This window comes from Pyrus communis, chromosome 4, assembly GCF_963583255.1.
Source record: "Pyrus communis chromosome 4, drPyrComm1.1, whole genome shotgun sequence".
NCBI classification, from domain to species: Eukaryota; Viridiplantae; Streptophyta; class Magnoliopsida; order Rosales; family Rosaceae; genus Pyrus; species Pyrus communis.
In genome coordinates, this window is record NC_084806.1 from 6804095 (window position 1) to 6820942 (window position 16848).

Consider the following 16848-nt stretch of genomic DNA (forward strand, 5'->3'; position numbering starts at 1 on the left):
CCCATGTTTGTAGCCATTGGATCAAATTTCAATAGTCCGGATCGCCAAACTTGGTGGATTAGGAGGAAGGAATCTGGAAATGATCCCCTTCCATTTCCTTCAAGATATAGTTTAAGAAGTCAAACATGTTAACTATTATTATGCAGTTAATGTAAGGGTGATCATCACTTTAAATTATTTAATAAACAATATATAATGTGATTATTAATGATTTAATTATTATTTAAGTGTTAATTAATGTATTTATTTTTTATTATTAGTGACATATTACATGATTTACAAACTGGTGAGACGTGGTTCTTTCATAACCACATCAAGCAAATTACGTGATATGAAAATTTGACCTCTTCATTATTTTAAAAACATTTAAAAGTCATAAATGTGGACAAAGAGATAAATTTTTGTTTTTCTTCATAAAGAGATCATTTAAATTAAGGAAAACTAACGTAAAGTTTATAAAAAAACTTCCCTTCTAATGAAAAACACTTTTTAAAGGTATAGTGAATAGTATCAGAGAAAAGTATAAATGTGATTTTTCATTAAAAATAATGTACCCGAAGTGTTTTGTTAAACCTTCCTTTAAATTACTGTGAACATCCATCACCAAACTTTTTACTTTGTCTTTTTTTGTTGAAAACCTGAATGTCCAGTCTCTCATTAAGTAGAAACTAGAAATAGAAGGGAAGGTAAGGCTTCAGTCAACAAATTAAAGGAGTTGTTGAGCTACCAGTCAACTTACCTGTAGGAATCGTTTTTGTTCACTAGGCTTTAAACTCCGGTTGGAATTCTATGGCTAGAGTAATTCTTCAATATGGAGGGCCTGCATTCGGTGCGCCTTGTCCTAGACAACAAGGGTGTATACAAGTATGGTGTCTGAGCACATACATACAAAAACAATTACAAAATATCAATGTTGAAGCACACAAGCATGCATTTGCTCCCACTTCCTCCCCATATTCTTTATATAATCCCACAAAAAATTACAATATATATTAGGGGTGCAACTCAGGTGGGTTAGGCGGGTTGGAAGGTCAGTCCAATCCTAACCCGACTTTTACAATTCGGGATTGGGTTCGGGTTGGGTTTTAATCGGATTCATTTGGGCTCGGATTTAATTGGATTTGAGTTTACTTAGGTTGGGTTCGGGTTGCCCAACTTTTTCAAGTTTTATTCGGGTTCATGCAAAGTTTGAATTAAAATACAAGAAATACCAAAGCTAGTACCCTAAAATAAAAAAAATAAAAAAAAAAGAAAAAAAAAAAGGAAGACTTCATTGTCCAAAGCTAGTACCCAACTCAAGTCTTGTCCCTTGAAGCTCCTGCAGAAAAACAAAGCTAGTACCCAACTGGACATAGATTACAAGCCTCCTTTGAGCAAAAATCAAAGTGTGGCTACCAGAAAAACAATTGCTTTCTGCAACTCATGCACTTTTCTATCATAATCCATCAAAAGTCATTAATGAATCCTCCATGAAGGTGCAAAGGTCATTGAGAAGCATGTTGCACAGCTCAACCCAATTGGGTTTGGTTAATCGGGTTAGGTTGGGTTGAGTTGGGTTGGGCTGGGCAAATGATCAACCCAACTCAACCCAATCAATGAACAGGTTGAAATTGGGTTGGGTTCGGGTAGGTTATAATTAAAAAAAACTCGCTTGTTTGGGTTTAAAGTCGGGTTGGACATGGACGGGTTTGGGTTGGCCCAACCCAAGTTGCACCCCTAATATATATATGTATGTATGTATATTTCCTTTTCGTTGAGGGATCATAAACGAATTTTTTTCAACAATTCAAACTGTCTATGTCTAAGTACATTATTCACATATCATCTTTGCAAAAAATTAGACAAATCTAAAACCATTAAAACATCCAATTGTAATGAAGAAAATAGATGAATACAGTTTTCCAAAGAAACAGTAATATGACTATTATTTAATCTAAATGATCAAATTATCGGATTTTGCTGATTTTTTTTGTAGAGATTATCTTTGAGAAATACCTAAAAGATGAACAGTTGAATCACAAAATACCAAGATCTCTATTCTAAATTTATGTAACCAATTTAACTAAATCCATGTCTCTACAAGCATGATTCTTATTAAGAGTAAAAATTAGGGTGAAGTGTCGATTTAGTCCCTGAACTATCACCTTAGTAAAAATTAGGTCCCTGAATTATTTTTTCGATAAAATAAGTCCCTAAATTCATTCAAAATTGCTAATTTCATCCCTAATATTGTATTCAAAGCTAATTTATCCACTTTTTCGCCAATTTAAGTCACTTATTGACACACTTTAAAGGGTAATACCGTCATTTTCTCGCCTATAAGCCATTAACACTTCATATAGGTTGCCAATCTAATATCTAATTTACCTCCCAAAGTTAACTCCATACACTATTTCTTTATGTAAAACTACTAATCTACCTTCAATGTGTATCACATGCAAGTAACAGGACTTAAATTGACGGAAATTTGAATATAGTAACTTCGAATCTAATATGAGGGATGTAGTTGGCAGATTTTTATAATTCAAGGACTAATTTTTCTGAAAAATTAGTTTAGAGACCTAATTTTCACTCATGTGATAAATTATGGACTAAATTGGTAGTTCACCCCAAAAATTATATGGTAGAAACATGAAAGTAGATATGAAGCTGGGTTCTTCTATATTTCTATAACATGGGAACAACTGAGAGGTTGAGCTTTCTGTAAACTGAGGCCAAACTTTTAATCCATGTTCATGATCTCTGGTGTAACTCCATCTTCAAGCTTCCATTTATCGAAGCAGTTAATAAGCGAACCCAACATCAAGTTCACCATTCTCATTGCCAATGGCCAGCCAGGACACATTCTCCTCCCACACCAAACGGGATAAGCTCAAAGTTCTGGCCGGTTACATCAATTTCCAATCCTAGAAACCTCTCTGGCACGAATGAGTCCGGGTTGTCCCAAATTCCAGGATCTCTTCCTATGGCCCATGCATTGACAAACACTTGTGCACCCTTTGGTACAACGTACCCGCCGATTTCAACGTCTGTTTCGGCTTTTCGGGGAAGTAGTAAAGGTGCTGCTGGGTACAAACGGAAGGTCTCTTTTATTATTGCTTGTAAGTAAGGAAGTCGAGCAACGTCGGATTCCTCAACCGGTTTTCCTTTCCTGATGACCTGCTTCAACTCCGCTTGAGCTTTTGACAGCTTTTCCAGGTTGCGGAGTAGCTCAGCCATTGCCCATTCCAATGTGGAGGATGTTGTATCTGTTCCGGCAGTAAATAAGCCCTGCAATGAACGATTAAAGAGAAGTGGAAAGTCATTTGTCCAACATACTTATTGAAGAAGCACTACAAGAAAAACGAGTATGTGACAAGTGACAAGCCTAAAGATCACTTAATTTGTATGTAACAAAATCAAAATCGTGACATTGTACACAGTATGATCAGCACATAGAGATATTCACAAGATCTCCATCAGGGTGGATCCACTAAGGGGCAGAGTGGGTTAGACCCTCTTAACTATGACAAATCGCCGTGGAAGTCCTAAGTGCTACCACTTTAAAGCTTAGAGTTTCCATTGAAACATTGTCCTCCAACTGCTTGATGAAATGCTCAATGAACTTTGGGTAGGACATGTTGTGTTCAACTCTTTTGTTGCCGATTCGCAGCTTTGCACGCAAGAAAACCAAGTCATTTTATATATATATATTTTTTTTAATAATAAGATTTGGCTACTGAAATAGAAAAACTTAAGCTTTTAGTCTAGGCATATATAAAACTCAAATCTTTAAAATCCTAGATCTTAAAATTTTCATTTTTTTTTTTTTTTTTTTTTTTGTATTGATGATAAAGTTATAATACAACATTTTTAAATATGAATTGCACCGTGAACGATTGTCACTTCGTAATGAATAATTGTAGTTTATAATGTTATTTGTTTCATGAATTATGAATGATGAACTCATAATTTGATTGTTAAAGCTATTTATTTTCAGAATAAATATTTGTAAATTTTTACAGGTGACCACTGGGGCAGGCCTTAGGTGAGCACCCGTCCTAGTGTGCAATGGAGGTCACTAACCTAGGCCATGAGCCTTCTTGATCGCTCATTGATCCCATCCAGGTAATTATTTGTAGGATCCCACACGTTTCAATTATATAACTTACACAAACCTGTCCCCCTCCCCCAACGCTTCCCCGATGTGAGACTTATATCTATACGTTTCAATAATACTAATCACTTAGTTGGGAACAGCTCTTAGAGGCTGAGCCATCTGTAAGGTCAACCCAAACCTCTCCTCCATGTTCATGGTCTCTGGTACAACTTCATCTTCAAGCTTCCAATCAAATGAGTTAATAAGTGACCCCAACATCAAGTGTAACATCCGCATTGCCAACGGCAGCCCAGGACATATTCTCCTCCCACCACCAAAAGGAATAAGCTCGAGATTCCGGCCTAAAACATCAATTTCCGACCCCAAGAACCTCTCCGGCTCAAATGAGTTGGGACTGTCCCAAATGCTAGGGTCTCTGCCTATGGCCCATGCATTGACAAACACTTGTGCACCCTTTGGTACAATGTACCCGCAGATCTCTACATCTTTTTCGGCCTTTCGAGGTAGTAGTAACGGCACTGCTGGGTGCAACCGGAAGGTTTCTTTGATTATTGCTTGTAAGTAAGGGAGTCCAGCTATGTCTGATTCTTCAACTGGTTTTCCTTTGCCAATGACTTGATCCAGCTCTTCTTGAGCTTTCGATAGTTTTTTCGGGTTGTGTAGTAGCTCAGCCATTGCCCATTCCAGTGTAGATGAAGTTGTATCTGTGCCCGCAGCAAATATAACCTATATATTCACAAGTTGTAGCAACACACCATTGTAATGAATAACCAAAAACAAATGGTTACTGGCGTAGTTTACATGCCACTAATCATAATGGACTCTCCTACACGCTGTCAATTAACTAGTTGGTCTAGTGACATTCGTTAGTCAGTGAGGGTTGGCTTAGAATACTTAGTAGTGCATGCTAGCTATTTTGTGAGATTAGAGGGTTCTGAGGTTCTGAGTTCAAATTTTCAGGGTGCTTTAGATTTTGGCCCTTACAATTCATTATTTCTAGATAAAAACCCATCTATCTTTAAAGATCCAGTTTAAGCCCTAATTTAAAATTTGCAAACATATAGGAACACTATTGACCTATTAATGCAATTTATTTACACTCATGCCACTCATACTTTATGGTCCCTTTTTCAAATTCCTAAATTTATGCCAAATTAAAAGTAGTAGAAAAAGTGAAATAAAATGAAAAAAGTGTTTGCATTAACCGTATCTATGTTAAACTAGAAAAGTAGTTTTTTTTTTTTTTCGTGATATATTTTGTAGCAATTTTATCCATATTAATTGGTAGGTAAATTAGTTTGTTCCAATTATTTAAAAAAAAAAAAATACTACACCTATATTATATATTTTGAATCAAATAACATTCCTGTAACTTGTAGGTAAATTATTTTCTATGTATTGTTATATATGTTAGACACGTTTTGTTGTTGTATAAACATGAGTGGAACATAATATTGTTGATTTTATACATCAAACTGCATTTCTTTTGTTATAGGTAAATTATTTTCCATGTACAAGTACTTATGTTAGGCAAGTTTAGTTGTTGGTACCTACACCCATGGTATAATTGGTGTAGGTAAATTATTGAAATTAATTTGTAGTTAGGTAATGAACATTTTACATCATTGGAAATGAACATTTCAAAGAGTAGGTAGGTAAATTAATTTGTTCTAATTATATAAAAAAAATTACACGACACCTAGTTATATTTAATTTTTCCAATTATTAAAAAAATTTATGCTACACCCAACCAAATAACATTTCTCTAACTTGTAGGTAAATTATTTTCCATGTATTGTTAGATATGTTAGGCACGTTTTATTGTTTTATAAACATGGGTGTAACATAGTATCTTTAATTTTATGCATCGAAATACATTCCTTCTTAATATAGATAAATTATTTTCCATGTAATTAGTACATATGTTAGGCACGTTTTGTTGTTGGTATATTATTTTGCATCATTGTAAAAAAGAGATATTATATTACACCCATGGTATAATTGTTGTAGGTAAATTAATGTGCATGTAGATAATGAAATAGGGTGAAAAAACGGATAAATTCAAAAGTATTCAAGAGTAGGGTGAAAAAACTAAATCGAATAGTTTTATGAAAATTCAAAACCTTTCTAAAAAATTAATATGCAATAAATTTTTAACATTAATGTCTTTTTTTTTTCTTGTTGCAAAATCATTTACTATTTCCTTACAATTAATCGTCTACATCAAGTATGTAATAGGGGTATTTTAGGCATGTGAAAAATGTAAAATGTGTGAATTAATATGAAGTTAATGAATTTGCTTATGTGAATCCTAGTCATTGGGTTTTCTTTGAGTAAAAAAGTTATGTAGGGTTTTATATGAAAAAAATTGAGTCTGAATGGCTAAAGTCATATTTTCACAATATATAATATAGAGTAGGTAGGGAGGAGGGACTAACCAGAAACAGGTGTTCCATTTTGGTCTTGTCCATTTCCTCACAATTCACTTCACTGATGCTTAAAAGGGTATCCAACATGTCATCCCTTTTGACATAATCATGAGCTTTCCTCGATTCTAACCTTTGTGCAATGATTTGGTCGAAGAGTTGTTCCATCTTGAAGAAGTGATTAGTCATCCGCCGCTGAATGCCTTGGGGGTCAAGTTTTGCAAGCACAGGAAAGTAGTCCCCCAAATTTGGCTTCCCGGCCTCCTCCATCAAACCCCACACAGTCTTCTTAAACTCTTTAGCTGTCTCACTCCTCGGATCGGCTAAATCCATAGAGAACATCGTACGCGATAACAAATTCAGTGTCGTACTAAAAGCAGCCCTGCCAATCTCTATTGCATTGCCCTTTACCTTACTTGCATTGACATCAGCTATGAGCTCCTGGACTTTTTTGTGCCGGTTGGCTTTCCTTGCGTTGAGAACGTTTACTGCGAACAATTGGGAGTTGCATATTTTTCGGAGGCTTCTCCATTTGGCTGAAGCCGGTATCCAGGGCAAGCTGTGCTCTCCCATGTAGCAGGCTCGGACTGCACTGGGGACCGTTCGATTGCATAAGAATTCGTCGTGCGTTCGTAGAACTTCTTTCGCCGCGGTTGATGAAGAAACGACCACGGTTGTTACTTGGCCGAGTTGCAAAGTGATTACGGGGCCATAGATTTGGGAGAGCTTAGTAAGAGAGAGATGGGGTTTGTTTCCAAGCTCTAAGAGATTTCCAATGATGGGAAATGGCTTTGGCCCCGGTGGAAGAACAGGCCTTGTGGAATTGGGATTGGATTTGCTTCTTTTTGCTAATGAATTGAAAGCTTGGATTGTGATCCAGAAGAAAAGGAGAAGACATAGTCCCATAAAACAGAAATCCATCTCTTTCTCTCTCTCTCTCTCTCTCTCTCTCTCTCTGTGGGTGTTTGCGTAATGTGCAAGGATGGGACTATATAGTCCTGTTGGAGCGGTGCTATACATGTCAATGACATTATCAGTCCCGTAGACACATTTTAGGAATGGGATAATGAATATGAGGACACATTTTATTTTGAGTTTTTTTATTAAATTCTGATGCATGGTATGTATGAGAATTTAGACAGTTGATTACAAAAATAAAGAAAATATATTAATGCTCTATTGTTACAATACATGTCATATATCGAAGTATAGTACAAGCTGCGTTTCTTTTCTTGGGAAATGGAGATATGGACAGGTGCCAACTGACCGATCCAAGAGACAAGGGTGATCAATTTGCATATATTATTGAACAAGTGGATGCTGTATCTTTGTACTTGCCTTCTACCATGTTCGACATGTGAGAGTTATTGCACTTGATGGCCCGTGAGGGGTACAGACAATTATTTGTCATACGGACGGTGGAGTTTTCTTTTTTTTCTTTTTTTTTTTAGAACCAAGGCCGAAGCCAAAGAGACAAGGAGGCGGGCACCAAGCAGGGAAAGCAAACACAGAGCAGTGATGGGGGAACAAAGGCAAGAGACACTGCACCAAATGCAAGGGTGTCAACCCCATCACTACCGTAACAAAATTAAGGAGAACAAGAGAGATCATCCTTATTCAAGACATGCACTAACGAAGATGGGGGATGGTTAACCCAGGAGGAACCGCACATATCCGTATTAGACCTTGACGCCACCGGTACGCCGCCATATTGGCTAATCTCGAAACCCAAGACCTGTGACATCTCTGAAAGACATCCGTAAGCCTCAAAATCCTTGTCAACATAGGGAACGCCTCCCAGTTGCTAGAAGAAATATCATTCAACAAACAAGAAATGTTCTCCTTGGAGTCCGACTCCACAACAATTTGCTGCAGATATTAAACGTAAAACTTTCAATTTTCTTTCAGATATTAAACTTTAACTTTTCTTCTAGATAGTTTTTTTTAAAAGCAGTTTCAATTATTTAAAAGTACTTATCAAACGAGCATGTGTTTCCGATCACGACAATTGGCATGAGAAAATGTTGAGTTTTTTCTTACATTAAAAAATTAAGTAACTTTATATGTGCTTATAAAGATTATATTATTTCCCCTATAGCCAATTAATCTTGAATTGAAACCTCAACTTCCTTAATTGTTATTTAACTGGTGCAAGGCCAAATTATCAAGTCAATTAGCGAGCAATCTTGCTTTATAGCGTTCAATAAAAAAGAGTGGTGTTATTCAAAAACCCTCTCCCACACTCTCTTAATCTCTGACCATCTATTAGAATGAGTTAAAAAAAATCAATGAACAAAAATTAACAAGGATATGTAAGAGTTAACCACTTGAAGTAATCATATTCATAAGATTATATCTATTTCCTACCTCAAGGGTAAATTCGAAACCAAAATCCATAAATTACAGGGGGCATGTAAATTTCGCTCTTTCAAAGTAATAAAACAAAGGGTAAATGACAAAAAACTACCTCAACTATTGGTCTGACGACACTTTCATATCTGATCTTTTAAAAATGACAGTGTCATACCTCATCTTACAAATTTGTGCCAATGTCAGACCTCCGTCAGTTATTCTATTACTTTTTCTGTTAAATGCTAACGTGGTCAGACACAGGACCTACTCACTAATCCAACTGGATTAAAAAATAATTAAATATTCAAAAATTGAAAAAATTAAAAATTAAAAAACTAAACAAATAAAAAATGTCTAGGGATGTCGGCTTTCCTTTCTTCCACCCGCACCAACCCTCTCTCTCTTCTCTTTATCTTCTCCCACATCTCTCTCCCACTCTAACTCTCTCTTCTCTCTGCACCACCAGCGCTAACCAACCCTTCTCTCTCTCTTCTCTTTATCTTCTCTTGCATCTCTCTCCCACTCTAACTCCCTCTTCTCTCTGCAACCGCCAGCGCCGACCAACCCTTCTTTCTCTCTTCTTATCTTCTTCCGCATCTCTCTCCCACTCTAACTCCTTCTCTCTGCAACCATCGACGTCGACCAACCCTTCTCTCTCTCTCTCTCTTTTCTTTATCTTATCCCGCATCTCTATCCCACTTTAACTCCCTCTTCTATCTGCACCACTGGCGCCTACCAACCATTCTCTCTCTCTTCTCTTTATCTTCTCTGGCACTCTAACTCCCTCTTCTCTCTGCATCCACCGGCGCCGACCAACCTTTCTCTCTCTATCTCTTCTCTTTATCTTCTTTCGCATCTCTCTCCCACTCTAACTCCCTCTTCTCTCTGCACCACCGGCGCCGACCAACCCTTCTCTCTCTTCTCTTTATCTTCTCTCGTATCTCTTTCCCACTCTAACTCCCTCTTCTCTCCGCAACCACCGGCGCCGACCAACCCTTCTTTCTCTATTCTTTTTATCTTCCCGCGCATCTCTCTCCCACTCTAACTCCTTCTTCTCTCTGCAACCACAGACGCCGACCAACCCTTCTCTCTCTTCTTTTTATCTTCTCCTGCATCTCTTTCCCACTCTAACTCCCTCTTCTCTCTGAAACCACCAGCACTGAGGAGGAGAGCAGCAGAGAAAGGGACGAGAAAAAGGGTCTGAAGGCGAAGAGAGCAGAGGTGGGAAGGAGATGAGGGTTTTGACGGTCGAGGGGAAGAGGAAATCGAGAGGTTAGAGGAGGTGTGGGGTCGACAGCGAATCAGACGAATGAGAGAGGTCAAAGGAGGGACTGGGTGGAAAGAAGGTAGAAGGGTGATGGGTGTGTAGGAGGGGAAGGGGATCTGGGTTTGCGTTTGGTATTTTTGTTTTTCTGGTTTTTTTTTTTTTTTTCTTTTTTTTGGGTGTGGGATCTAGGTTGGGCTTGATTTTTTTGGTTTCTTCAGTGGGGTGGTGAAGATGGAGGAAGAGAGGCAGCGGTGGGGTGGTGAAGGAAGGTTAGGTATAGAGGGACTAAGGGAGGGATGGGTTAGGTTGGGAAATGGTGGTGAGGGAAGGACAAGTACGAGTGGGGAGAAGGACGGATGAGGGAGACCGTATCCCAGAGAGAGGAGAAAGAGAAGAGAGAGAGAGAGGAAGGTTGGGGGGACGGGGAAGGGTTTGGTGGCTGTCGAAGAGAAGAAGAAAAAGGGTTGGTGTGGGTGGAAGGGAAGGCCGGATCCCTTAGGCCATTTTTTAGTTTTTTTAATTTTAATTTTTTTTTAATTTTTGAATATTTAATTATTAAAAAAAAAATATATTTTTTTTTAATCCAATTGGATTAGTGAGTGGGTCCTGTCTCTGGCTACATCAGCATTTAACAAAAAAAGTAACAGAAAAACTAACGGGGGTTTGACATTAGCACAAATTCGTAAGATGAGGTATGACATTGTCATTTTTAAAAGATGAGATATGAAAGTGTCGTCAGACCAATAGTTGAGGTAGTTTTTTGTAACTTACCCTAAAACAAAAAGAATAAAACGACGATACAACACTGAAATTTACAACACCGTGGGAGTTAACACTGGTAAACAAAATAGCTTTTGCTCTTCCACAAAAACCTAAAAGGTTTGCTCATCTTTCTTCTTAAGAAGGATTTGCATAACGGCTTTGGTTCCGGAACAGACATGGGCTTGTCTTTCGACCAACAGATGCACCTCCGGCTCAGGAGGTGCTTGGTCTCTTTGTCTCTGCTCACGGAACAGCCTTAACAGCTTTTGAGCCTTTTCTTTTCCTCTTGATGTGCCATTGACGGAAATAGACACCAATGCCGGAATCACCCCTTCCTTGAGGACCATCTGACTGCATTTCTCACTCCCCTTACACAACATATTGGGACATGAGACAGCTTGCTCCTGCTCAATAGGTTGTTCAGCCTCCAAAATTGTTGCTAGGACACTGATAAGACTCGACTTCGACATCATTTCATTGTAAGTTCTATATTAGAGCAAAACACTTTGGTTGTTTGATTAAAGACATTTGGAATGATAAGGAGATTAGGATTGACACTTGTGGTAGACTTATCAGGAGTTGTATTACTTAAAGTTTCAAGTTAGATACATTCTCGATAAAATTTTAGGTACCATTGTCTTGATGTCTGCTGTAATCCAATTGTCTATTTTTGGACTCGAGATGACTTGTTTGAAAATCCCAAGATCACTAAACTCTGATAAATTAAAATCTGTCTCTACCAAATACACAAAATATGATGAGAATGTTGACTTTCTTACCCTATTTGATTTCCTCAAAACAGTGGAACATTACCGACTGCCAAAATTGTTGACTCCAGTCGGTCGTTACTGCCATTCACAGCTGCTTCACCCACACGTCTTTGCTGATTTCCTGCATGCGGTTCACTGTCTAACAACACCTCAATTTCAGTGTCACGCTTCAGTTGGTGGTCATTGCCACTTGAAACTCCTTCCTCCACGTGCCTTGTATGCTGACGAATTTGCTGCTCACCATAGGTAAGTGATTAAGTTGATAATTGTGAATAAGTTTTTCCGTTGCATAATTTACTTACATTTGGTATCAAAGCCCTTCACATATCATTTAACCCTATGTTGAAGGCATCAAGAAATTTTTCCTTGTCTCGCAGGTTACAGAACTGGTAGTGTATCATTAAGGAAATATATATGAACACGATCAAGTGATAGCTAAAGCTATCCTTGATCATAGAGACATATATTTTCATTCATATATACATACCAGTGATGGTGTTTAAATTCAAGACATGATCACTGGTCATCTAAAGAAGATCATTCTTTCATGCTTAGAATTTAAGCAGTATATCACTTTATATACGAATGTTTGAATCGAATTACTATTATCAAACCACAAAGGTTTATAATTTTGATTACAGAAATTCAAATGTTGGTTATAAAGGTGATATGATTAAAGAAAGTCTTCACATGTTCATCAATCCAAAGATGTTGAAAAGGTGATTTATAGTCTGGGGATTTACGGATTAATACTTGAACTATGTGCTTTGCCAGTTATGAATCCTAGCTCCGTGCACCTTAATATAGTTGAACCACTCACTAGTGTCAACTATAAGAAATGGAAGCAAGATCTTGAGATCGTGGTAGGTGTCATGGATTGGGACTTAGCACTTAGAACTAAAGAGCCCCATACACCAACAGATGGAAGCACCTCAAGTCAGAAGTCTAAGTATGAAAAGTGGCACAAATCAAACAAAATTTCCTTATTGATTATCAAAAGGAGCATGACTGATGTGGTTCGAGGAGCCTTCACAGATGCTACCAATGCAAAGGATTTTCTCAAGTCCATTGAGCAGAAGTACCAAGAGTCACCAAAAACTGAGACAGATGCTACCAATGCAAACGATTTCCTTAAGTCCATTGAAGAAAAGTACCAGGACTCACCAAAAATTGAAACAGGTAATCTCATGAATTCACTAACAACCATGAGACATGATGGCATAGAGAGTGTGTGTGAGTACATTTTAAAAATGGTGGACATCGCTGGAAAACTCAAACCTCTCGAGGTACTAATCCCTGAAACTTTCTTTGGTACATGTGATATTGAGCTCCCTGCCTGATAGTTATATACATCTCAAATTGTCCTACAATGCATTGCGTGAAAAGTGGGATGCGAATGAGTTAATTTCAGTATGTGTGAGTGAAGAGGAAAGGATGAAAAAGTTTGAAAATGAGAAGATTGAGTCTTTGAATTATGTACGAAGTACCACCGAGGCACATACACCCTTAACCACCGATGCTAATAGAAAGAATTCTACCAAAAGGGTTCCCTCTCCTAAAAGAAACACCAAACCTAACAAGCCATCGATTCTCAAACGTTATTTTTGTATAAGGTTTGGCTTGCCACATGAAGAAAGGTAAAAACTTTTTTGCTTGTTTTGAGTCTAATTTAATTGATATACCTAGCATTAAATGGTGGCTTGACTCTAGCTTTTCTATTCATGTTACGAATTTATTGCAGAACTTCATAACAAGGAGAACATCAAATAAGGATGAAGTCAAAGTTTCAGTTTGCAATGGAAGAAGAGTTGAAGTCAAAGCTTTAAGAAGTGTTAGGCTAAAGTTAGGATTTGGATTTTGTTTAGAATTAAAAAATATTGTCTATGTGCCTTCCATGAGAAGGAAGTTGATTCCGTTTCAAAGTTAGTTTTGTTGAGTTTTTTATTTTACTATAAATAATATTGGCTTCTGATAGGAGCATATTCATGCGACTTAAATGGCTTGTTCTCGTGCATTTACGTTATGTTTCTCTCGTTATTTTAGTCCTTTATGCTTCTTTTGTGTGTTTTCAGGTTCTAAGGGCCTAGGGAGCAAGAAAGTGCATTTTGAGGCCATTTGGAGCATTTTTGGGCATGGATTGGATAGCTTATCCATGGAGCCAAGAGGATGGACGAATTTGAAGGCCTTGTATGCACTTGAAGACACAAAACAATGGCCCTAACCCAATCACATAACACCTTGCCATGGGCTTAACACATTATGCCATACAAACCAACCTATTTTAGGCCCATTCTATGTACTTAAACCCTAGCCCTTTAAACTAGTTCATTTATCACTTATCAAACCATTCACTTATCACTCACCACATATAATTCATTTATCACTTAACATATCATTCATTTATCACTTAGCATATCATTCATTTATCAATTATCAAACCATTCACTTATCACTTCCATTCACTTATCACTCACCACATATCATTCATTTATCACTTAACATATCATTCATTTATCACTTAACATATCATTCACTTATCACTTATCATACTCATAATCATCTACACATTTCAACCATTTAAACATATGCATTTCAAATCACATGCACACCCACCTCTTTCCACCTAATCCACATGCATTCACACACATGCACATCATTCATTCTTCTTCCTAGCCGTGCCTTCCCTTCCACTTTCCAACCACATTCTTTCAATTCCCACTTCATCATTACACCACCTAAGCCACATGCACTCCCATTCTTTAATTAAGCCACTTAAACCACAAAACAATCACACAACACACCAACACACATGCATCCTGAAATTCTTTGCCATGCAATCACATGCATTTCCCTTGACATTTTCAGCCATCACACTTCATCATTACACCACCATTCAACCTTTAACCCACACACACTTCACACAAACAACATTCACATGCATTCACATGCATTTCCAACACAAAACACACTCAAAACCGTGGCCACCTTTGCATTTCAGGATTCCCATTTGCATTTTCAGATTTCCAGCTTTCCCTTTTATTTTCCAGCTTTCATTCTTCATCATTGCAGCCATTCCACATGCAATTCTCCATCATTCCTCCACACAAACACCTTAAACAAATAGCCATATACATCTCCACTCCTCCTATAAATACCCTTGCATTCCCATCATTCAAATCATCTCATTCCATTGTAGATACCACAACACAAACACTCCATTCCTTCTCTAGCCGTGAGTTTCTCTCCATTTTCTGCACCATTTTCTCCACCACTCCTCACCTATTTCCATAATTCCTTTTCCATTCCACACTTCCATCCCCCAAACCAATTATCCCTAGACCTTATGCTACAATAAAGAGGAAGAGAAGAGGGCCTAAACGTTCATACAATTCAAGTTTGAGTTGTTGGAATGTTTAGGCGTTTCTTTGATTTCAATGTTTAATTTCAATTCTCTTTGTTTTGTATGAGGAACTAAACCCCCCTTTAGCTAGGGGGGGATTCGAAATATATGTTTATGCTTGCATTTTGATTTGATTACTTCTAATTGCGTTTCATAAGTTGTGGATTCAATTTGTTTAACCGTTTGATTGATAACTTATTTATGTATGTTTATTAAGAATGCGCGCTTAATTTTCATGCATGAATATGACGCTAGAATATAAGTGAGTTTCACCTAATCGTTATGAACTTATATTCACAAGTAGTGGAGGTTGCTTATAAACAATCGTGTTAAACGAATTCTTGGCATAAGTTTCATGCAATCATAGTAACGAATGCCTCGTCAACACTTATAGTTTTCATGATGCTTAATGATTTTTGATTGTATCTTTATTGTGCTTTTCACGTAAAGGACTTTTGGAGAATGTTGTGAATTGCGTTGCGCTAACCCATCCAATTCATTAACTTAAGGAAAACTTGACGGTTAATTTAAGCGGACCTAATTGACCCGGGGCGTTGAGAATTAATGATTTGTTGAAATGCAATTGGAAATCTTTTTATTATGCAAGTGTAACATGTATGGAGATGAACCCCTTAGCTATTCTATCATCCATTCATTCCATTTCATCAATTCCATATTTACATTCTGTTTTAATTTGTTCATTTAATTTAATTTCGTATAAACTTAAATCCCCCTTTACTTTAATGTCAATTTAGTTAGAAATCATTTTAGTTTGTGTTTTTTTTAAAGCATTTTGAGTTTTTGGTTTGTTTTAGTGTTTTAAAGTTTAGTTTTACATTCTTTGAGTCTAGTTTAGTGTTTTATATTATGTTTTTACGTTTTTAAGTCAAATCCAAGTGATTAACAATCCCTCCTAATCCCCGGTCCAGAACGATCCCTACTTACATACTTACGATCCCTTGGATTGTTTGTTTCTGTATTGTCTTTTAGATTTAGTTTTTTTTTTTTTATTTGTGTTTTGTTTGTTAAGAACAAGATGGCACTTGATAATGCTTCTCTTTTGTCACAACTCATGGAAAGGTCCCAAATGCAAAGAGTTGATATATTTAATCTTCAATCAAGGAATAACGTGTTTTCCAATACTTACAATTCGGATTGGAGTGATCATTCAAACTCTATGTGGTGGGAACCTCAAAATGCTCAACAAGGAGGATATTGGCAGCCACCACAACCTCATATTCAATATGCCCAACCAAATTTAAGTTCGTCAATAAATTATAACCAAAAGCTTGATGAATTAATTTGTTTGGTGCAGGGCTTACAAAATCAAGACAATGAGGCTCAACAAGAAGGATATTGGCAGCCGTATGAGGAGTTCTATTCAACGCCTATGCAGCCACCACAACCTGCCCAAAGTAATGTAGGTAATTCAAATGATAATGATACGATTTTTCAATTACTTACTACTCTGGAAAAGCAAATTGGGCAGATAGCGGAGTTCGAAGGACAATTTTGCGACCAAGGCGAACTCCCTAGTTCAACCATTGCAAATCAGAAGGGAGAATTTGAAACTGCCAAGGAAATCATGTTGAGAAGTGACAAGGAGGTTGGAACGGACCCTCAACCATCAAAATCAAATTACAAGGAAGAGGAATACACCCAACCCACGGAAAGGGTGGAAACACCTTTGCCGGAGGCTCCTATTGCTCCTATGCCATCTAATACAGGTATGGTTGTTCCAAATTTCATTATTTTTAACCCTATTCCTTGCA

At 37.3% G+C, this 16848-nt stretch overlaps 1 protein-coding gene and 1 pseudogene across 1 annotated transcript; both read right to left on the minus strand.

The window, feature by feature from the left end:
- Window positions 1-2817: 2817 nt before the first annotated feature.
- On the minus strand, window positions 2818-3219 carry LOC137732593 (cytochrome P450 76C4-like). The gene has a single exon (XM_068471907.1). It carries the CDS (start codon window positions 3217-3219, stop codon window positions 2818-2820), a length of 402 nt encoding a protein of 133 aa, XP_068328008.1.
- Window positions 3220-4167: 948 nt separating this feature from the next.
- On the minus strand, window positions 4168-7556 carry LOC137732236 (geraniol 8-hydroxylase-like; annotated as a pseudogene).
- Window positions 7557-16848: the final 9292 nt, after the last annotated feature.